We start from the raw sequence: 24,676 nt of genomic DNA on the forward strand, positions 1-24,676 counted from the left end.
GACCCCCAGCAAGTGCCCCCCTTTTCACTATCTCATTTGTCCTAATTAACATGTTCTTGACAGCAACAATTAAAAAAAGAAATCAAAGTATAAGTTGATTCTCAGACCCTGCTTTTCAAGACTCCACCCCTCTTAACTCTGTCCACCTTTTCGCTGCCACACCTTGACCACCAATTTATGGGTTTCGGGAGTGAATAACGTACATTTCTGATGGATACATCTGCCAGTGGATTCCTCACCTTGTGAATATCCCCTGCGCCAGCAACATTCGGAAACTTTTGTAGCAGTCCACGCCGATGTGGTCGAAGGCGACGTCACAGAGACACGGCTCCGCTCGCGACTCCGCTGACGTCACCGGCTCCATAAGAAGACCCCATCGGCGTGATGACGTCAGTTCCCTTTTTTCCGCACCGACGACGCCAACGGATTTCGGGAATCGTTACTGGTAGCTGTTCTGGTTACTTTGTATGTTTTCTGGATTTCTCTGTCTATCTTCTAAAAATGTCGACAAGGAAGTCTGGGTTTAAGCCTTGCCGAGAATGTGGCAAGCACATGTCCATCACCGACCCGCACGACGATGGCGTTTGGTGTTTGTCATCGGACCATGATGTGGGAGGTTGTTCGAGTTGCAGGAAAATGAGCTCGAAGGCTCTTAAGGAGAGAGAAGCAAAGCTCTTTATCGCCCGGATGAAGAAGAAGGAGAAAAGAGGAAGAAGAAGATCCAGGTCGAGGTCGAGGTCGAGGTCGGCCTCCAAGTCGACTTCGGGACATGCTTCAAAGAGCAAGAAGCATAAGAAAAAGAGGAGGCATTCGTCGCATCATAAAGCTTCGACGTCAAAGTCGAAATCGCCAGCTCGACGTCGGAGAGAGTCAGTGTTTCCCTCTCCTGTCCCGACTTCGCCTCCGGTTCCATCTTCTCCGGTGCCTTCGCCGGCTCCGGCTGAATCCCCGGTGCCGGTGTCATCTCCAGCGCCGGTTCCATCTCCAGATCCTGCAAGTCCTCCGGCTCCGTCTCCGACTCCGGCCCAGGATGAGGATCGTCAGGCTCCGGGTGAGTCTGTGACGCCGCTTGCTCCACCGTCGGCGCCGATAGGCCCGAGTCCGGTGCTACCTGACCAGTATCCTGCTTTCCCTACTCCAGGTCAGAACCCCTCGCATTATCTCAATGCAATGTATGGGGTGTTCTCACGGGCCATGTATACCTCTGGTGCACCTATGGGTCCGATGGGTCCGATGGTTTTCAATCTGGGAGTGCCGCAGGTTTACCCTCAAGCACCGTTTATGCCATTCTTCCCAGCGACGCCGTCTTGGCAGCTGCCGGCGCCGAGAACATCGACGCCGCTTCCCTCTTCGCCGGCGCCGGCTCGACTTCGTTCGACGCCGGCTGCTCCAGCTGATCCGCGTTCGACGCCACTGCCGGCGCCGTCGGATTCGAACACGGCGCCGCCGACGCTGCAGGTGCGGATCCGTTCGAGAAGGGAGGAGCAGAGAGTGCTAGAGGAGAGACGCTTTCTGATGGAAGAGGCTGAAGAGGGGGAATTGGTCGAATCCGATGAGGTGTTCGACGAATTGAAGGAGGCAAGTGGTCTGGATTTGTCTCCGGAGTGGGAGATCACTCCACCATCAGACGAACCCTCTCAAGACGCAGCACCCTATCATGCAGTGATTAGAAAGGCTGCGGAGTTGTTGGACCTTCAATTGCCATCCGCCGAATTCAAGTCCAATATTTTAACTGAGGTGTTGCATTCTCCAACTGCGGTCTCAGAGCCTCTGTTGCCTTTCAACGAAGCAATTTTGGAACCTGTGCTGGATGTATGGCGCAAGCCTTTCTCAGCTCCTGCAGTCTCCAAGGTAGTCGCAAGAAGGTATAGGGTGGCTCCAGGGGATCCTGAATTTTTATCTTCACACCCTTCACCTGAAAGCCTAGTAGTTCAGGCGGCTTGTTCTGGACGGTCGAAAGGGGCATTTCCTCAAGTCCCAGGGGACAGGGAGGCAAAAAAGGTGGACCAATCGGCCAAGAAGGTCTTTTCATCAGCCAGTATGGCATTAAAATCTTCAAATGCGACTTGTCTGTTGGGGCGCTATATCCATGCGCTTATGGACTCGGCTAAAAAGTTGGCGCCAAAACTGTCAGAGGAGGATAGAGGAGGCTTCAATGAAGTTCTATCGGATGCCCAGGCGGCTGCTCGCCAGGTTATTCAGAGTGGCCTGGATACAGCAGACTCAGTTGCCAGGGTCATGGGGTCTTCAGTTGCCACCAGGAGGGGTGCATGGCTTAAGTCCTCCGAATTCTCTTCTGATGTCCAGTCAACTTTATTGGACTTACCTTTTGATGGGTCTGGTCTGTTCGGGAAGAAGGCTGATGCTGCTCTCGAGCGCTTCAAAGAGAGTAAGGCTACGGCTAGGTCGTTGGGCCTTCAATCCCAGCCGAGAGGTACTTTCAAGAGGTACAGAGGATTTGGAAGGGCGAGTTTTCGTTCCTACAGACCAACCCAGCAGCAGCAGCAGCAGCAAGGCTCTCTGTCCAAGGGATATAGAGGAAGACTTAGAGGTCGCTCACGTGGCCGTCAACTCTCCTCCTCCTCTTCCTCTTCCTCAGCCCCTCCCACCACCGCAAAACAGCCCTAGATTCGACATTCCGGATCATGCTGGTCCTGTGGGGGGCCGGCTTACCCATTTTCTACAAGATTGGGAATCTGTAACTACAGATCTCTGGGTTCTGGATCTTGTAGAAAATGGGTACGCCCTTCCCTTTCGGGAATTCCCTCCAAATTACCCTCCTTGTCAAGGGGCTTGCTCGGAGGACCACCGTCTTCTCCTGCAGGAGGAAGTCCTGAAGTTGTTTCAGAAAGGTGCGATAGAGGTGGTTCCGGAGCAGGAGAGGGGTCAGGGATGCTACTCCCGGTATTTTCTGATTCCGAAAAAGGACGGCAGATTGTGTCCGATATTGGACCTCAGAATCCTGAACTTTTACCTGAAACAGGAAAAGTTCAAGATGCTCACCCTTGCGCAGGTTCTTCAGGCGCTGAATCAGGAGGACTGGATGGTGTCGCTCGACTTGCAGGATGCGTATTTTCACATCCCCATTCTGAAGTCGCACAGGAAGTATCTCCGGTTTACGGTAGGGTCGCAACATTATCAGTTTGCGGTCCTCCCGTTTGGTCTTACTTCGGCACCTCGAGTCTTCACAAAGGTGATGGCGGTGGTGGCAGCCCATCTCAGAAGGTCGGGGATTTCGGTTTTCCCTTATTTAGACGACTGGCTGATCAAGGCGGAGTCGTCGGAGAAGGTGCTGTTCCATCTGCAGGATACAACTCGGCTGTTGTACAGATTGGGTTTTTTGATAAATGTGCCCAAATCTCACCTGGTGCCCTCTCAGCGCAACCTGTTCATAGGTACGGTACTGGACACTACTGTGTGTCGAGCATTCCCTCCTCCTCAAAGGATTCTCGACATACAGGAAATGATTCCTTTATTTTACAGCGGAGCGGTCGTTCCAGTTCTGAAGGTCCTTCGCCTGCTCGGTCTGTTCGCTTCCTGCATCCTGTTGGTCAACCATGCACGCTGGCACATGAGGGCGCTCCAGTGGTGCCTCCGCAAGCAGTGGTATCAGCACAGGGGAGATCTCAGGGAGTCTGTGAGGATCTCCAGAGAAGCTGCAGCGGATCTGTCTTGGTGGAGCGTGGAGGGCAATCTGTCCCAAGGAAAGCCCTTTCATCTACCTCCATCGGTGACCACAGTGATAACGGATGCATCCACTCTAGGGTGGGGTGCTCATCTGGGGGATCTGGAGATCAAAGGTCTTTGGTCTCCGGAGGAAAGGTTGCTGCATATCAACCTTCTGGAATTACGGGCGATACGTTTGGCACTCAAGGCCTTCCTCCCTTCCCTTCGCGGTCAGTCTATTCAAGTCCTGACGGACAACACTACCTTGATGTGGTATATAAACAAACAGGGAGGAGTGGGGTCTCTTTGTCTCTGCAGAGAGGCCCTGCGTCTATGGTCCTGGGCTCAGGACCATTGGATTTGTCTGATGGCAAATCATCTGGCCGGGGTTCTGAACGTGCGTGCGGACAATCTCAGTCGGCAGTTCTCCGCCGACCACGAGTGGAGGCTTCATCCGGAGGTGGTTCGTCACGTCTTTCGGACGTGGGGGACGCCTCGGGTGGACCTATTCGCCACTCACGAGAATGCTCACTGCCCGTCATTCTGCAGTCTCCAGTATCCGATGCAGGGAGCGTTGGGGGACGCGTTTCAGTTGAATTGGGGCTCACGACTCCTTTACGCATTTCCTCCCATACCCTTGATTCCTCGGGTTCTGAGGAAGATTCGCCAAGACCGGCCCAAGTCCTATTGATCGCCCCGGATTGGCCAAGAAGGGTGTGGTATACAGATCTTCTCCACCTCTCCTCGTGCCCTCCGCTCCGTCTCCCTTTGAGGGCAGACCTCCTCTCGCAGTCGGAGGGGCAGGTTCTACACCCCCACCTCCAGAGCTTACACCTTCATGCCTGGAGATTGAACGGGGCAACCTGAATTCTTTTTCTCTCCCGCCGGATGTGGTGGACGTTATTTTATCGGCCAGGCGACACTCCACCAAATCCATATACTCCTATAGATGGTCTAAATTCGTTCTCTGGTGTGGAGAGAGGTCAATTGATCCCTTGAAGGCTCGTTTGTCTAACATTCTGCAGTTTGCCCTTTCTCTTGCTCAGCAAGGCTTTGCTGTGGCTACAGTTAAAGGATATTTATCGGCTTTGTCGGCTTTCCTATGCCTGCCGGATCAGCCGTCCTTGTTTAAATCACCTATTGTACTTAGGTTTCTCAAGGGCCTCACAAATAAATTTCCTCCTACTCCTTTTATTGTACCTCAATGGGACTTAAACCTTGTACTGACTTATCTTATGGGTTCTCCCTTCGAGCCCTTACATAAGTGTCCCTTGAGACTGTTGTCTTTTAAGACGGTTTTCCTCATTGCAATCACCTCGGCAAGGAGGGTAAGTGAGCTTCAAGCTCTTAGTTCAAAACCCCCATTCTTGACTGTGCATGCTGAACGAATGGTGCTCCGGACCAGGGCTGCGTTTTTGCCTAAAGTGGTAACTCCCTTCCATCTGGGGCAATCCATTACCCTTCCTTCTTTTTATCCTCCCCCTCATCCTTCCAAGGAGGAGGAGAGGCTTCACCGTTTGGACCCTAAGAGGGCGGTGAGCTTTTACCTGGACAGGACAAAAGACTACAGGATTGATGACCAGCTCTTTGTGGGCTTTGCTGGCTGCAGAAAGGGTCGTGCGGTGCACAAGCGCACCCTTTCCAGATGGATTGTACTATGCATCAAGATCTGCTACTCCCTAGCTGGTAAGGAGCCTCCGGAGGGTTTGAGGGCTCATTCTACCAGGGCAAAGTCTTCTACGTCTGCTTTATCTAGGGGTGTTCCTGTGGAGGACATTTGTAGGGCGGCAACTTGGGCCTCCCTTCACACCTTTGCAAAACATTATTGCTTAGATGCTGAGGTGAGGAGGGACGGGCATTTTGCTCGTTCTGTTCTTCAGGATTTTCTGGTGTAGAAGGTTGGTCACCCTCCTCCGGGAGTGGGGACTGCTGTGGAATCTATTCACAAGGTGAGGAATCCACTGGCAGATGTATCCATCAGAAGAACAAGTTACTTACCTTCGGTAACGCTTTTTCTGGTGGATACAGTATCTGCCTGTGGATTCCTCACTGACCCACCCGCCTCCCCGTTGTCCATCCTTCTATACCAGTAATTCTATGACTGTAATTCTATTGATGGTTTCAAATGTGTTTCTTACTGTCAAGGGCATTATGTTATTTCTAGTGCTTTGATGTTTATTCTCCACACTGTGTGTGTTGATATGCATATTGTGTACTGTGTATACTGTTTATGTACATATTGCTGTCAGTCCGTCCGTGTGCCTCGAAGGCACGGAAAAAAGGGGCGGAACTGACGTCATCACGCCGATGGGGTCTTCTTATGGAGCCGGTGACGTCAGCGGAGTCGCGAGCGGAGCCGTGTCTCTGTGACGTCGCCTTCGACCACATCGGCGTGGACTGCTACAAAAGTTTCCGAATGTTGCTGGCGCAGGGGATATTCACAAGGTGAGGAATCCACAGGCAGATACTGTATCCACCAGAAAAAGCGTTACCGAAGGTAAGTAACTTGTTCTTCTAGCACTGCTAATGACTCACAAATTCGAAAGCCTTTTGCTTATCAGCATCTTCCTGCCCCCAGGTGTGACAGTAAAAGTTTAGGAGGCGGGGTATTATCCATTATGCTGGTAATGTTTCCCCGTGGAGAGACACCTTCTCAAGCACTCAGGGCAACTAGTCAGCAGGACCTCACCCAGATGGAGAGGCCTGCACAGAGGCAGCTTCCTCTTACCACTTGTGCCCCTGTGCCATCATCACATTGTTAGCATCTTCAACACCTATCCTATTGGTGTACCGACTCATCAGGATGGACATGCTGGGTATAATTAATGCAGACCTTCAAATAGTGAAAATATTTCACCATGTGAGAAAGTGCCTGAGGCACTTAAACTCACGCCTCTCCCTCACTCCTCTCCTCCCAAAGAAGACCTTGCTTTTTAGGCTGCCACTGATGCTCTGGGGAGGATGTGGATGCTGTGCTGGACATCGGCTGTGCAGACCCTCGAAACAATTAGCTGGAAACCTGCTTGTCTGTATGTGTTTGAAGTTTGGTGCATGCCATGGTGTGCCATGTCTCCAACCTGTGTAAGGGGAGCCCACACTGTGACAAATGGTGGCACCTTGTCAGATGGAAGGTCTATTGCTATCACCAGCGTCCAATTGATTAGCGCCTTCATCGTCCATATAACCCATAGGTGTCTTTGTGTTCGTGATATCAGCCCCTGCCCCTGAAGACGTGCTCTGCCGGTCACCCCAGCAGCGTTGCCGAACGCAGCATCAATTTAAGCGTGTTGGCCCGACCCCATCCATGTGACAGCCAAGCACGGGATCTCTGGAAAACATTAAATCGCTTACAGAAACATATGGGGCTCAGAAACACAGCGCGTACGAAGTGATGGATGTAACATCTCACGGTCTAGTTGTTTGGCAATACTGCCCCCAAAGCATCCGCGGGCCAGGCGTGGCCTGCGGGGTACGAATAAAAGGAGCCGCCCGCTCGGGGCGTGGTCTCCAACCTCAGTGCAAGCGTGGGCTGAGTCTGTGCTCCTGCAACGCGTCCGCGGCGCGGTAATCCCCCGGTGCCCCAAGGCGGGTACTTTACACTGGCGACGAAGGGCGGGATCAGCGGAGACCCGCGCACCAACAACAGAGCACCCGCCGCGCACCAGATCGCGAGAAGAAGGCATCCGAAGCGCCGGAGATCGGCACGCGCGCACACGTGCACGAGGCCTAGCAGCGTGCCCCGACCACGTGGTTTTGGCCTGAACAAACAAAGGCACACGGTGAGTGCAGTCTCACGCGCTCACCCCACAGAGGCAGCCAGGTTAAATGGAAGGGAGCAGCAAGCAGGCACAGAGCTAGAACCGATCCCTGGGGAAACACACCAATAAAGAAAGGGAGCCCCAGTGAAAGCCAGGAGGAGAAAGAAGGGGGGATAAATAATAAATCCACTACCACCATCAACAGGTCCACAACAACACAGACTGGCAAGACAAGAGGCCTACATAGTCACGCTCACCATCACTGACACAACAAGGTAGCTGAGGAGGGATAAACCTCCTGCACCACAAAACAAGGAGTCAACCAGCAATAAGCACGATGGGCGACAACGACCAAAGGGCAGCACCAGGCCCAGGGGCCGCACCAGGCCAAGCAGCAGCACCGGCCCATGTTCCGTTTCAACACGCGGCATCAGGGGTCCTACCCCCGTTCAGTGAACTAGAAGACCCCGCAACAGCCTCTCCCCGATGGAAAATCTGGATAGAACGGCTCAACAACTATTTCATCGTCACCAGGGAGACAGACGACGCAATAAAAAGGTCCCTGCTCCTGCATTACGCAGGAGACGAAATTTTTAAACTGGTCAAGCACCTGCCTAACTCCGGAGCAGCCGTCGACTACAATGCAGCGGTGGCCGCCCTTGATGCTCATTTTGATCCGCAGCTGAACCCTGATTTTGAACGGTTCAAATTGCGCCAAGCTCGGCAGAGAGAGGGAGAGTCGATGGACGTATTTTATGCCCGGCTTCGTGAACTTGCCAGCACGTGCACAGAAGATGACCAGCCAAAAGAAATCCGCGCACAACTAATACAAGGGTGTCGAGACAAGACGCTGAGAGGGCTCATCCTGCGCCAACCGAAGATCGCACTCGAAGACATGCTAGTGCTGGCAAGGTCACATGACCTGTCGGCCGCCAGGGCGAATGAGATGGACCAGGCGCTCATCAAACCCCAAGGGCGGTCAGAAACTATCAAGACAGAACGGGCTGACGCCGTCCGAGTCAGGACAAGAGGAGACACCTTCAGCAACTCACAGCCAGAAGGAGCCAAACAGAGGTGCGGGTACTGTGGGCATGAGCCACATGCTGCAAAAGACTGCCCCGCGCAAGGGAAAACGTGCACAAACTGGGGAATACCCAACCACTTCGCCTCCGTATTCCGAAGACGCACCAGAGGCTGCGAATTCCGAAACCGAAAGCCCCCAACAAGAGCAGTACGACAACTGGCGGTAGCAGAGGTGACGCCACCAGAAGACGCGAAGAGGAAAGGGGGGAGATACCAGGAGGTGAGTGAAGACTCATCAGACGACGACGAAGAAGAAGCATACCTAATCTCGTTTGCGCGGGCCGCAACCGACGTGTGTGGTCCACGTGGCAGGAACAGAAGTGAAAGCAGTCATCGACACAGGAGCCACGGTTAACGTGATGGGTCTTCAACAATATAGACGCCTGAGGCCCTGCCCTCCAGTAAGACCGTCTAAAACGAGAATCTTCGCATTTGGAGCGGACACCCCTCTTCCGCTGAAAGGGAAGATTACAGTACCTGTCAAAGCAGATGACCTAGGAGTAACGACAACCATCCATGTCATTGATAGGGAAGCAGATACACTACTAAGTAGCCACACCGCAGAAGACTTAGGCCTGATTTTCTTCGCAAGGGGAATCCAGACCCACCAAGTGGATGAGCTACTCAACCAGTTCCCTGAGCTGTTCCAGGTGCTCGGGCGGATCCGATGCGACCCGGTCAAGCTACACATTGACAAAACGGTGGTCCCAGTCGCCTTGCGACACAGGAGGGTCCCATTCCACCTGCGGCCGTTGGTAGAAAAAGAGCTAGAGACCCTGGAAAAGCAGGGCGTCATCGAAAAGGTGTCGGGAGCAACGCCTTGGGTGTTCCCAATGGTCATCGCAGAGAAACCCAAGCAGCCAGGAGCCATAAGACTCTGCATCGACATGAGGTTACCAAACAAAGCCATACGAAGGGAGCGTCACATCACGCCAACAATGGATGATATTATCGCAGATGTGAACGGATCAAAGTGGTTCTCAAAAATTGACTTAAACGCAGGGTACCACCAGCTCCCACTGTCTAAGGAAAGCCAGTTCATCACCACATTCAGTACCCACCTGGGGCTACGTAGGTTTAAAAGACTCAATTTCAGAATATCGTCAGCGGCGGAAGTATTCCAAAATACAATACGGGAGATGCTGTCGGGTCTACCCGGAGTGTTAAACGTTAGTGACGATATTCTGATCCACTCAGCGACAGCCGCAGATCACTATAAAGACCTGAGCAACACGCTGACACGCCTCAAAGAACATGGGGCGACCCTACACAAGGACAAGTGCCAGTTTTTCCAGCCTTCCCTAGAATTCTTCGGATATGTGTTCAACCAAGAGGGCATTCAGGTATTCCCAAGGAAGTCACAATCCATCAAGGACGCTCCCGCTCCGCCGACGCCGACGGAAGTGCGCAGTTTTCTAGGTATGGCAACATACTGTGGGAGATTCATCCCAGGGTTAGCCACGCGAGCAGAACCCCTACGAGCCCTCACGAGATCAGATGTCAAGTGGCAATTGGGACAGAAGGAGGAAGAGGCGTTCCATGGAATAAAAGAAGCCCTCCTAGGAGAAGCCACACTGGCCTACTTCGATCCAACAAAGCGGACAGAAGTACTCGTAGACGCAAGCCCTGTGGGGCTCGGCGCCGTACTAGCCCAGGAACACGAACCGGGCCACTGGGCGGCGTTATCCTTCGCCAGCAAATCCCTCACACCTACTGAAACCAGATATGCCCAGATTGAATGAGAGGCGTTGGCGATCAAATGGGCCTGCAACCACTTCCACCTATATCTCAAAGGCCAACCATTCACAATGGTCACAGACCACCAGCCGCTCGTGCCCCTCTTCAAAGGGACGGCGCCTCATCCACCTCCGCGTATCGAGAGATGGGCAGTTCAGCTGCAACCATATGAAATGGAGGTGGTATACCGACCAGGGGCCAAAAACCCCGCTGATTTCCTGTCCAGGCACCCAGTCCCGGCCGAAACACAAGAAGACATGGAAGACATCGAACAATATGTACACCTAGTGTCCACAGCGGCTTGCCCTCTGAACATGATGCTGGAAGATATTAAAGAAGCGGCCACCACAGACGCAGTGTACAGCAAGACTCTGAAGGCAGTCCAGGAAGGGTCGTGGACGAACTATCTGCGGCAAGCTAACTCCTGGAGTCCGGAAGATCGAGAACATGTAGCCAAGATGTGGCACGTACGAAACACACTCAGCGCCACAAGCGACGGAATCCTACTCCGCGGGCCCAGGCTGGTGATACCGCAAGCCCTGAGGCACAAAGCGACGCAACTGGCTCACGGAGGGCATCAAGGAATCACAAAGATGAAAGCCAGGATGAGAGAGAAAGTGTGGTTTCCAGAACTGGAGAATATGGTGGAAGAATACGTCCGACGATGCCCGCTGTGCCAGTTGACCAGTGGCGTAGACCTGCCCCGATAATTACCGAGGACGCATGCACTGTACCGTGGTCAAGAGTAAGCATAGACTTTGGGAGTTTCTCCGGAGGGAAACACACGCTAGTGCTGGTAGATGCATTCTCAAAGTACCCCATCGTGTAACCGGTAGCGTCCACAGCATTCGCCCATGTTGAACCCATCCTAGAGAAGGTGTTTGCCATGTTCGGGTTCCCGGATGAAATCCGCAGCGATAAATGGCCACCTTTTCAGGGAGCTGAATTTGCCACCTTCCTAAGGCAGAGAGGGATACACCACAGACAGATAACCCCTCAATGGCCGCAGGCCAACGGCGATGTGGAACGTTTTATGCGCACGCTGAACAAGGTGTTTCGCATCGCAGGCGTAGAACAAGCAGACCCAGAACAAAGACTCCACGATTTCTTGCGAGAGTACCGAAGCTCACCCCACTGCACCACCCAGAGGAGCCCGTGGGCACTGATGCTTCATGGCCCACGGAGAGATCTACTCCCGACCTGCCCGGGGTGGTCGCCACCCCCAGTGGAAGCCGAGGGCGTACAAAACAGGAGAACCCGCCGAAACCAACAAGCAAGCCCCCAAAGCATCCACGGGCCAGGCGTGGCCTGCGGGGTACGAATAAAAGGAGCCACCCGCTCAGGGGCGTGGTCTCCAACCTGAGTGCAAGCGTGGGCTGAGTCTGTGCTCCTGCAACGCGCCCGCGGTGCGGTAATCCCCTGGTGCCCCAAGGCGGGTACTTTACAATGATCTCTTCAAAGACCCCTGAGACAGATTCATTTTTCCGCAGGCGGAGCTGCTAATACCGGATGTACCTACGTGGGAGGGGGCACTGTGGGGTCTGAACAGACGTCCAGTGACAGGGGCCGAGCGGGGGAGGCGAGCACAGCTTTGGGCAGAAGCATACAATGTGGACCGACAATGCGTGAGAACAAATACAACACTTCCTCTGACATTTATTGCTCGGAATTCATTTCCCTTCCACAGCCCCCGAACCAGAGAATATCTCGGTCACAGTACAATCAAACAAGCATTTGCAATGCAATAGGACTCGCATTTATGCGAGACCTATTGCATTACATCACAGACAACAGAAGGGGGTGGAAGCATGGGAGTGCAGGCGTCGGGAGGGGGAAAAGGGGGCGAGAAGGCACGGAGAAAGTTGTGCTCACAGTCTAAATAACACGTACCATACCGTGTAACACTCGAAGTAAAGGGGCCAGTAGCTATGGGAGAGTAGAAATGACGACATGGCCATTATAAAGAGGGACTAACAAGCCTCATAATCAATCAGGCGGCAGCATTTATGAAAGACAATGACACGAGCCAATTAAAAACATGGGCGGAGAGTGGGCGGAGCTTCCACAGAGCTTCTACTCCACACTCAATTACTGCATGCCTCGCAAAGCGAGAAGCGCATGCGTGCTGCCGCTATAGGCTCAACCTAAATACTGCTGGAAGCTACTATAGAAGATGTGACTGAGGCGAAACGGGGCATTGCTGGGGTGGGGTTGTCCAAGAGAGATACAACTTTAAGGTCCACGGAACGCCTTCCAGGTGCTGGTCTATTCATGGGCCATGCACCTTCTGACAAGTGAAGTCGGCTCAGAGGCATTGAGCATCAAGGAATGTAAATGCCTCTTTGAGCTTGTTAGCCACATCTCCTTTGCTGAAAGCGACGTCGTAATGGGGAGATGAGCATGCTAGCCAACAACACACCACAAATCTGAAGTGCTTCAGGGGAACAACAGTTACCCCAGAAAACGTCAGAGCCAATGTGAAGTACAGGTGGGCCAATAACAGTTTAACAACAATAAATACAAAATTAAATTCATAAATTATTACACAGTCAGCATTAAAATATTGTATGTGCAAGCAGCAAAAAAAAGATTTGTTGCTTCCAGTCAATTATGACATCATTATGTAGTTTTTCTCAATATTTATGTGAACTGTAATACTTTGAATCTTGGCTCCTGTTGAATTAAAAGCAAGAAAAGATTGTAAATAAGAGCCTTGGGTCTTGTAGTAAAATCACAGCTTTCTGTCTAGGAGAGACATGATGACTATGCCAACATTTCTCTTTTATGTTTTTTTCTCGATTTAAAAGAGGAAAATAAAAAGAGGAACTGGGCAACAATGCTGCAATATTTGCTTTCAACCACATCTTTTGTTATATATTGGAGTCTTTACAGATTAATATTGTACATTTTTTCAAACAAATTAAGGCAAGAATGCCTTCCACAGGCATACTATTTTACTTTAGTTGGAGATTCATTTTTAAAGTAGTGTTTGCAAATTTCATGCCGATAACCTTAAGAGGAAACTGGTTTTAGAGGTAACTTATTATTTTAATGGGTGTATTTATATGCAACTGGGCATTTTATAGATGAGGACAATGTTTTGGCTATCAATATCTGAACAGAAGTTTAGAAAAGTGAATGGCACAACTTGCTCAAGTTACTAAAGCAAGTGCAGGCATTGGCTGAGGATTGCGCCTAGGTGGACCAGTCAATCTATGCGTTAAGCTCACTGCTATCCAAACAAGGCACACAGTAACAAGGGCGGTGATTGGGAGCCCCAAGTAATAAAGATGGTCAAAAAAGTCTGGGTGGGGGATCTAGCAGTAGGAGAGGAATATCATCAGCTCTTAAGTGAATATGAAGATTGGGGGGCGAGTCTCAAATGGAGGCGCACGTTATTCCAAAGTTTTAGGTGCATAAGATAGCTTACTCACTTTCCTCTTTTTTGTCTTGGGCATCTACAGTTTCATCATGAAGAGAAGCCTTCTCCTGTTGCTGCTTTGTATAACACAGCTGTGGCAATAAAATATAAATATAGTGGTTTCTGAGCACCTACCAGGTTTGGTAACAGTGTTTGCCCACTGAGCTATTCCCCAGGGGTTCAATCCTTTCCACTTACTAAAGCCCAATGATGGTTCATGTTGGGTCTCAGACCCGGCTATAAAAAAAAACAAGTTTGATACAGTTTCCTAGTGCACTCTATCCTCATGCCCTTAATTTCATTGGAAAAGCGTTGATCAATTTCTCAACAATGACTATGAAATTCTTTGAGGCAGGGGCTCTTAACATGGGGTCTGTCAACCCTTGAGGGTCCTCAACATCTAGTCAGGGGATCCTTGACTATCATCATCATCATTCTGGTAAATCACTAAAGACCAGAATAGGCAACTAAAAGCTATGGAGGGCACACACAGGTTGTAAAAAATTAAGGGCCTGATTCACAAAGGTAAAAGTATATCTTTGTTAAAGTTTATGATTTCTTCCTATTCACAAAGGTATTTTACGGATAGTATCTTTACGACTGCAGAGACTCCGCACGTGTGGCAGAGACTCCGCACATAAAAAGATAGGACTGCCAAAGTATCCCAGGTTGGCTTGGATGGTATCTTTCCAATTTGAAGCTGTAATACTGTGCCTGGAGTGGTAAAGGTTGATTTCATTTTACAGCTCAGCGTGTCTGGCACTAGCTAATCCTATGATTAAAGACTTTGCTGTATAAATGGAAAAACTCTGTGCCCCTTTCTAGCTCGGCATGGATGGCATTGTGCCAATCCAGTGCTTAAAAATATTACTAGAAAAACAGACTTGGAGTGTCACTGGTTTTGTAGGATGCTCTAAGTAGGAGATACTGTCCATCTAAACTAGGGAACTACCCAGAGTTCCCTGGTTCCTTTTTGCAATATACATTTATATACTGGTGGTCACTAGTAGGTAGTTATCGTTAGGACCAAAGAATCCATAGGAAGATCATATTATTTGCCCAATAACTTTGGCGCCTCTTGATGAATCTCCACAAAATCTTCACAACACTTCCCGTTTTTGGTTCAACTGCTGTGTTGAAAGTTTGGGGTGATCCGTCAAGTGGGGCCGGAGGAAAAAGGGTAGTCCCAAAACACATTTTACCCATGTTATGTATATGGAGATTTTTTATTTTTTTAACACGACTACAGCCCGACCTGCTGAATGGAATTTCACCAAATTTGGCAGAAATCTAGATGTTGGTGCGGAAAGCGTGCTTTTTGTGATTTGGTGTAAAACCGGTCAGTTGTTTTTGAGATATCTAACTCTTAAAAAAATTGATATCTGGGGACACGAGTCCTTGCAGTGGACTCGCGGATCCTACTAAAATTTGATTGGCTGCCAACACTTCAACCAGGAAGTGTTTGCAGCCATCTTAGGACTCTGCTGGAAACCAAGTACCACAAACAAAATAAAAAATGAAAGAAAATGGGGCAGGGTAGGAGTACCCCTTAGGGACCCTGCTGGGGTTTAAAAGCTTTTTTTTCAATTTTGCCACAGACTCGTGGGTGGATCTGCCAATCCGTGGCAACATTTTACAAAAAAGACACCTGCCCTCCTGTGTGTTTGTTTTAGAAAGCCCCTGGGTAACCAAAGGTTACAGAGACGTTATAGTTAGGCTCAGGTCTTACTTGTACAAAACCAGAGAAATTCTGCAGTTATAGTTAGCTGAGCTAACTACAACTCACACCTCTGCAATACACTGCTTATGACCTCACATATTACATCACTCATGGCATGGTCAGTGACATCCCTCATGACATTACAGATGACATCATTGACAGAATCTTTGACACACTCACCCCATACAACCTTTCATACACCCACTCCAACTTCCACGCTTCCACTCTCAAACCCATTCACACACCCATAGCAGTACTTATACAGCTACTCACTAATTCATAGATCAACATACACATCCACTCACCGATACAGCCACTGACATATCCACTTATACACCCATACAGCCACTCATACACTGTGTCAGTCAACCAAAGAGCTACTCACACACTTAGTCACTCATCCATACAGTCAATCACACAGCCACTTACTCGCCCATACAGTTACACACTTACTCACTCACTTACTCATACAGATACTAACACATAATCACCTATACAGTCACTCTCACATTCACTCACTCACCCATACACTCACATATTCCATCACTCACCTAAATTGCCTTTCACATACCCAGTTATTCACCCTTATACCACTGACACATTCACTCACTCACCGACACAGCCATACACACACTCACTCACCCATACAGCCCTTTGCACACACTCACTAACCCATAGAGCCACTGACTCACCCAGTCACTCATCCATACAGGCAGTCACACACACCCTCACCCACCCCCACAGACACTCAGACAACCATAGAGGTATTCAGTCAACCAATCGCTCACCCATATAGAAACTCATATACCCAATCACCCACCCATACAACCATCTGACAGACAGATAGACATTCACACAACCAGTTACTCAGCCATACATTCACTGAGATATCTAATCACTCACTTATACAGTTAGTCACATACCCACTGAATCATCCAATCAGGCACTCATATACCAACTGATTCACCAATACACCTCGGTATATATATATTTAACAGTCATAAACTCTTTTTAAAACACTCAAAGTCAATGGATTATATCATCAGTGATGTCATTTGAGATGTTATCAGTGATGTCACTGACCATGTCATGAGTGATGTAATATGTGAGGTCATAAGCAGTGCACTGCGGGGGTGCGAGTTATAGTTAGCTCAGCTAACTATAACTGTTGAATTTCACTGGTTGTGTACGAGTGAAACCTGAGCCTATCCACAATGGCTCTGTAACCTTTGGTTTTATCAGTGAATTTCTAAGTTTTTTTTATTTTGTAAAACTTTTTTCTATATAGCAACATAACGGAAAGCACAGCATCTAAGTTTTTTTAAATTCCAATTTCTAACTATAATGTCCCTTAAACCTTTATTTTTTTCAGTATATATATATATATATGTCACAGGAACCTCCTCCAAAGAAAGAGAAGAGGCCGCAATAGGGGAAATCATGGAGACATCTTTATTCAAAATGGTACAGCAACGGCGAATGCATTTCGGCTAGGTAAGCCTTCCTCAGCGCCAGCAGTATTCAGGAGGTGTGCACGCCATTGTTTATTTCAATGTCCTGCCACAAACAGATTGGTTGTGGTCCGCTCCACCCCAAAGAAGATGCCTTAGCTCATCTGTTGCAGATCAAATGGTGCGTGTGAACTGCAAGTCCCAGAATGTATATGTACTTATATAGCGCCGAATCACCCCTGGGGGTATCTCAGCGCTGTACTCATACCACTGAAGGAACCCTTCCTGGCTTTCCATGTGAAGTGTCCACTCCTGGGCAACCCCATGGTGAAGCCAGGCATCCCAGCGCTGTTGGGGCCGTTGTGGAGATTAAGCAAGCTATTGCCCAGAGTTGCAGTGTGGGACCCATGATTAGAATAGGCACTGAGGCGAGAATATCCGGTCCGAGGAATTTATAGCCCGAGACCCTGCCGCGGCGGGAATCGAACCCTGGTCCCGGACCAGTGCTCTGCATCGAGATCTGCCGCTCTAACCATTGAGCCACACTTCTCCAATGCTGTTTTATAACCAGGTAGGTATAGCGGGGGTAATCCAGTGATTATGCGGAATGCAGGGTATCACGATGACGATAAAACCAATTTCCTGCTTGTAAAATACATGAACTCAGGCGCCCCCTTGGGTCCCCAAGGCATTAACCCCCAGTTCAGGAATCCATTCGGCGGGGGCAAATCTGGCAGTTCAGCTCGCCCAGCGTGGAGTTAATAACTCCAACACTGCCCTATCTCTTCTCAAACACGGAGGTGGGTTCTGGTGCATCCAATCCCTTGGAAAATGAAAAAATCTGCCACAGCAGAAGCCAGTGGGAACCAGGCCAACTTGACGATGCGGAGGCCTCTGAAGCGCGTCTCTGACCATCGCGTTGAAATATCACAGGAACCTTACCTCCTCCAAAGAAAGAGAAGAGGCCGCAATAGGGGAAATCATGGAGGCATCTTGATTCAAAATGGTACAGCAACGGCGAATGCATTTCGGCTAGGTAAGCTTTCCTCAGCGCCTGCAGTATTCAGGAGGTGTGCACGCCATCGTTTATTTCAATGTCCTGCCACAAACAGATTGGTTGTGGTCTGCTCCACCGCAAAGCAGATGCCTTAGCTCACCTGTTGCAGATCAAATGGTGCGTGTGAACTGCAAGTCCCAGAATGCTGTTTTATAACCAGGTAGGTATAGCGGGGTAATCCAGTGATTATGCGGAATGCAGGGTATCACGATGACGATAAAACCAATTTCCTGCTTGTAAAATACTTGAACTCTGGCGCCCCCTTGGGTCCCCAACCGCATCAACCCCCAGTTCAGGAATCCATTCGGCGGGGGCAAATCTGGCAGTTCAGCTCGCCCAGCGTGGAGTTAATAACTCCAACACCGCCCTATCTCTTCTCAAACACGGAGGTGGGCTCTGGTACATCCAATCCCTTGGAAAACGAAAAAATCTGCCACAGCAGAAGCCAGTGGGAACCAGGCAAACTTGACGATGCGGGGGCCTCTATAGCGCGTATCTGACCACCGCGCTGAAATATCACAGGAACCTCCTCCAAAGAAAGAGAAGAGGCTGCAATAGGGGAAATCATGGAAGCATCTTTATTCAAAATGGTACAGCAACGGCGAATGCATTTCGGTTAGGTAAGCCTTCCTCAGGGCCAGCAGTATTCAGGAGGTGTGCACGCCATCGTTTATTTCAATGTCCTGCCACAAACGGATTGGTTGTCGTCCGTCTCCACCCCAAAGCAGATGCCTTAGCTCACCTGTTGTAGATCAAATGGTGCGTGTGAACTGCAAGTCCCAGAATGCTGTTTTTTCATAACCAGGTAGGTATAGCGGGGGTAATCCAGTGATTATGCGGAATGCAGGGTAACACGATGACGATAAAACCAATTTCCTGCTTGTAAAATACTTGAACTCAGGCACCCCCTTGGGTCCCCAACCGCATCACCCCCAGTTCAGGAATCCATTCGGCGGGAGCAAATCTCGCAGTTCAGCTTGTCCAGCGTGGAGTTAATAACTCCAACACCGCCCTAACTCTTCTCAAACACGGAGGTGGGCTCTGGTACATCCAATCCCTTGGAAAACGAAAAAATCTGCCACAGCAGAAGCCAGTGGGAACCAGGCCAACTTGACGATGCGGGGGCCTCTGAAGCGCGTCTCTGACCACCGCGCTGAAATATCACAGGAACCTCCTCCAAAGAAAGAGAAGAGGCCGCAATAGGGGAAATCATGGAAGCATCTTTATTCAAAATGGTACAGCAACGGCGAATGCATTTCGGCTAGGTAAGCCTTCCTCAGGGCCAGCAGTATTCAGGAGGTGTGCACGCCATCGTTTATTTCAATGTCCTGCCACAAACGGATTGGTTGTCGTCCGCTCCACCCCAAAGCAGATGCCTTAGCTCACCTGTTGTAGATCAAATGGTGCGTGTGAACTGCAAGTCCCAGAATGCTGTTTTTTTATAACCAGGTAGGTATAGCGGGGGTAATCCAGTGATTATGCGGAATGCAGGGTAACACGATGACGATAAAACCAATTTCCTGCTTGGAAAATACTTGAACTCAGGCACCCCCTTGGGTCCCCAACCGCATCACCCCCAGTTCAGGAATCCATTCGGCGGGGGCAAATCTCGCAGTTCAGCTCGCCCAGCGTGGAGTTAATAATATATATATATATATATATATATATATATATATATATATATATATATATATATATATGTGTATATCTATATATATATTCCAAACAAAATTGCTAACCACTTCAGGATTATGCAAATCAAGCCACACCACCGTCCTTCGTAACCAACTTTATTCAGGCACTAGCAAGTCATATGCATAACGAGTCTTCTTCAAATGCATCAAACAGAGTGGCAGCCCCTAGGTTTCTTTATAAAAGCAGATGGAAAGCAGTGATGAGGGTCACGAGACATTCACTCGATTTTTGAATTTTTAAAGAAACATTGTTCATGGTAGCAGTCACTTTCTGACAAATGTCTCTTCATGTGTTTGGATACAGTGCATAATTCAACTTTTATAGTACTTGGGTAAATCTTCAAAGAGTTTATTCGATTATCCCCATGATTAGTTGCACTGATACTCGTTCCATGTTATTAAGGGACGACATTATCCATAATGCATCATTTTTGTCACCCATATCAGTGTCCCTTCATCACTCTCAATTTGCAGTTCTTAGTTAAATTAAATTTGACCTTACTTGCGCTTTCCCATTCTGCCTTTCAAAGGATTAAATTCCATGCATGGCTAAGTCAAACTGCAAGAAAGCTTCGGTGTTGCCGCTTGTTGTAAAGCTGTCTTCTTGGTTTCAAATAAATCCTTTTGCTTTTCACTCCTCTCTTGAAGGCACGGTGTGCAAGGGTAAAATACCCCCGCAAATCCTAGCTAAGAGTATTAGCTTTCTTCAAGATCATGTGTTTCTGTAGTTCTTTTCCTTCATGCACCATAATATGTTTGCATAATGAATAGTTTTAACGGGGTCAACTCCAGGTGTTAGAGTGAAATCAGGTTATGGGTGGGTCTTTATGATGGCGACCGATAGAGAGCTTTTAAACTGAGATTAAAAGCAATGCAAGTTTCTCACAGTGCTGGTCAGTGGGTCATAAAGCTATTCAGACTATATGCACATTCATTCCTTGGACTTTCTGCAGAGTTCACAGTGCAATGGTCATAAATGTGCCAATTGTAATTGTGGGAAAGTGTGAGATATGCAGCTGGACGATCATAGAAAGATTTAGGGTGAAAAAGGATGTAAGTGTCCAACAGTGTGAGAGACTGCAGAAGAAAGTGGTGGTAATCGGATAACAGGAGTGTATAAGCCACCGCTGAGGCCACCACCCGTTCCACAGACCTACTCCGCTATATTCACCCTCTCACTCTATGTGATTTGAGTCATGACCTTGTCACACCATTTTTTTGGTCTCACTTCTTTCTTCTATTTCTCACCCTTAGTATTGGCAAAGGCAGAGGCTGAGAAAAACATGACCAAGAGCCAGCAGAAGCTGTTCACGGACATCGACAACCTCAAGAATGCAGTGCATTGCTCAAAGATTGAGGTAGGCGATAATGTTTTACTCTCATGGTCTCCCTCTTTTCTTTACTCAGGAGAATTAAACTCTCAGTCAACAGATAAGCATTCATAATTGTTTTGAATTATATTGTAGTGGCATTTGTAAAGCTCCTCATACCTCTGGCAAGGCCTAAACATACTACTTGGAGCACAGAAGAAAACATACTACTCTATTTGTGCTTGCAGCATGTGTGCATACTCCAGCCTTTGTGAGAAGAGGTTTGGTGTCATAGGTGAGGTTCAGTGAGATGCTTCTATCCTGTTGCAGCAATCTTTAAGCAGTGCCTAAGCCTGCAAAAAGGCAAAGAGGAGTGAGAAATACAATTTCATACATGCTGGTGGGCTGTCTTTGTGTGCCTGACCGGTTCTTCCTTAGTGAAGGTAGTCAGGGTCTTTTAGTGTTTGGTGATGTAGGGATGTCATCTGTTGGGAAACAACCATGTTTTTACCACCTTACTAAATACTAAGTGATCTTGGATAGTTCCTGTTATTACCGGTACTAAGTTGAGAGTTTTCCTGTTTGTAATCTTTGAATAAATCAGATAATTGATTTTCAGAGGGTAAAGAGGCCTAGGCACTACCTACAATTTTTTCATTAATTTATATGAGGTTAGTGGGAAACGGTTTACATAATGCTTTAGGGATAAAAGAATGTGAATGTAAATTTAGTATATAGTCAATCAAAAATGTACTTATATACAGTATTCCTTTTTGTATGCCACATTAAAAACACCAAGATATTTTATATTAGCTTGCCAATTTGTTTAGTGTCAGGACCTCCGATTTGTCTCTATTTAAAGTATTTCCAGAGTAGTATGAATAAGTGTCTATAGTTTGGGATAAATCTGCAATTGATTGTTCTGCATTTTCAGTGAAGACTAGGATATCATCCATGAGGCTGCCACTTTGACCGACAATGGTAACAAATGAAATACCAGTGACATTTTTATTTGTCCTAATATGTAACAAGGGTTCTATAACTAGCCAAAACAACATCAGTGACAATAGGCACCCTTGTTTAATGCCTTGTTTTAGATGTAAAGCATCAGAGACTGAACCATTGAGATGGACTCTTACAGATGGTGTAAAGTAGAAGGCCATTTTCATTTGGATAAAGTCCGGACCTAACTGAAATTTGTGTAAAACTGCCTTTAAGAAGTTCCATGCATCCTCATCAAGGGCAATGACTACAGCTGGTGTGGCAGCTACCTGCACTTTTTCTCTAATATGGAGAATAATCTAGTATTGTCACTCGAGAGATGATGTTTGGCAAATCCTACCCGAGTAGTGTGACGTGGATCGAGTAAGAAGGCTTCCAATCTGATTGCCAAGTATTTTCGCATATATTTTGCAATCAATATTAATCAATGAGATTGATTTATAGTTTTTTGCTTGGGTAAGATCCTTGCATTCTTTGGAATAACTATTATGACTGTTTCTGATAGGTTCCCTCTAACACCCCAGTTGTAGCAAATGCTGAAAAAGATTTACGAGCCAGACTTGTAAACTCGGATAAAATGATTTATAAAATTTAGCTGTGTAGTCAATCAGTCCTGGGGCTTTGTTTGTTTTCAATTTCTTAATAACCTTTGTTTCTTAGTCAGTAGTAATGCGTGAATTAAGTTCAGTTCAATCCTCATTGGAAATGGAGGGAAAGTCTAGTTCATCTATGAATTTGGAACATGTGTGGACATCTACTTGATTAGTATTATAATATAACTGTGTATCGAGTGTCTTGAATGTGTCAAATATTTGGTCAGATTTAAACTGTATGTTACCATTCTCGTTTTTGATTGCAGGAATAATTTTAGATGTGATACCAGTATCTTACCAACTTTGTTAGCTTCACGCACCTGACATTTGGGGCCCTCTGGTGACCTATCTCCTTGCCCGCTCCCACCTATTGGTGCTGCCTCTCCCGCGCTCCCAGCCGGCGCTCTGCCCGCGGTGGCTGCCAGTGCTGGTCAGTGATCGTCCCGACCCCTATCGTTCTCCCCCGCCTTGTGGTTATGCAAATTTAGGCCTTTGCCCATTCACAGCATATATATTGACTACCTATAAATCTTCACCTTCCTTATGCAGTTTTGAGAATAGCCGCCTATCCCTCATCTCTGAGGTATGGAGCATTACAGATATGCTATCTTTTTTAAATATTAAAGTTATCACTCCATCTTTCTTGCCATCAGCAGGAGAGCATATTAAATCTCCCACCCATTTAGAGTGTATGGATAGGTGTTCTTTCCGTCCGATTTTGCAATCTTGTAAAATGATTATATCACCTTTTAATCTACACATGTATTTTGTAATTTTGTATCTTTTTACCAAGTGGTTTAGGCCCTTTGTATTAAAGGATACAATGTTTAGGCTACTGTTTGCAGGAGTGATGTGAAACATATAAAAACATTCATTAAATGCCTATGGGATGTACGTTTCTTCTCAAAGTTCAAACACATTTTGTAACTTGTATCTATCAGAGGCATGCAGAAGACGTTATTGTACTTAAACTGAAAACGCAATCACATCTTATAACTACAAATGACATGCAAGGATTTGGAGAAGCAAGAGCGATGTTATAGGAAGAGAGAAAGTAACATAGAGCAAGAGAGAAAAGTAAGGAGATTCTGACAATTCTAACAAAAGTGATCAGTACTCATGGGGTACATGTAGGTTATTTATTCAAGAACACAAGAAGAGCAACAGACTTGTTTCGGCAATGCAACTTTTGTCAATGTCAGCTTGTTCAGTTGCTGGCATTCTTTTATCAAATATACATACATCATTTGATTGACTGACTATGCAGAATAATACCATCAAAGACGGACTTCAAATGTTACTACAAATTGGCGGTCATCTTAACACTTCCCAAATTCATAGCGTATTTCTATTTATATCCCTGTTCCCCGCATACTGCCATATTATTCAACATGTGGCACATACATTTCCATAGTATTTACTTGTGAATTGTCAGACAAACTTAGAATGATTCTATGTGTCATGTTTCTTTAAAAATGGCAGCCATCTTAGAACTGTTCGAACTCATAATGTGTTTCTATATATACTTTGGTTCCTCACATAGTGCCATGTTATTCATTATGTACCATCACAATAATAGATCTCATGATAAAATTAAAGATAAAACAGATAAAATGTACGACCATGTACACTTGTTATGGCTGGGCATGTTACTCTCCCAGAGCTAACTCTTCGTCACCATTGAGACCCAAGGGTAGTTGGAGATCCAAGATGTAGTGTGATTCTAATCTTCTATGTTATAAAACCCTGTCACCTGCTCATTCTCCCGGCAATATCTGGGAGAATGAGGAGGTGACAGGAGCAGTGTGACAACAGTGATAGACGTCTTATAAGATTCTTTTGCCTTCTTTTGCATTTATACGCAGTCGCTGACTGAGGCTAAATTATTTTCACCTGTGAGCAAGGCTCGTACTGGAGCCAAAATGCGTAAGGAAAGAAATGGATTCTGGCACAAAGATCTTGGAATAGAACTTTGTCTGTTACCTGGAACTGAGCTTCAGTGTGCTTTTTGTGCTGTGCTGAGATATATACATATGTATATATATACATATGTATATATACATATGTATATATATATACATATGTATACATATATATATATTTATATATATATTTTGATATATATGTGTGTGTACATATTACCTACTGCCAGTCGCTAGTGGGTAGTTATAGTTAGGACCTAAT

The 24,676-nt window shown here is 47.5% G+C and overlaps 1 protein-coding gene across 1 annotated transcript in view; it reads left to right on the forward strand.

Moving 5' to 3' along the window:
* Positions 1-24,676, forward strand: part of CCDC183 (coiled-coil domain containing 183) — a 357,131-nt gene that overhangs the window by 179,066 nt on the left and 153,389 nt on the right. Inside the window, exon 9 of the mRNA XM_085615709.1 lies at positions 20,842-20,945. Within this exon, the coding sequence (XP_085471835.1) occupies positions 20,842-20,945 (104 nt within the window). The remainder of the gene's footprint in view (positions 1-20,841; positions 20,946-24,676) is intronic.

The sequence above is a fragment of the Triturus cristatus genome, chromosome 1_2, assembly GCF_964204655.1.
Source record: "Triturus cristatus chromosome 1_2, aTriCri1.1, whole genome shotgun sequence".
Lineage (NCBI taxonomy): Eukaryota > Metazoa > Chordata > Amphibia > Caudata > Salamandridae > Triturus > Triturus cristatus.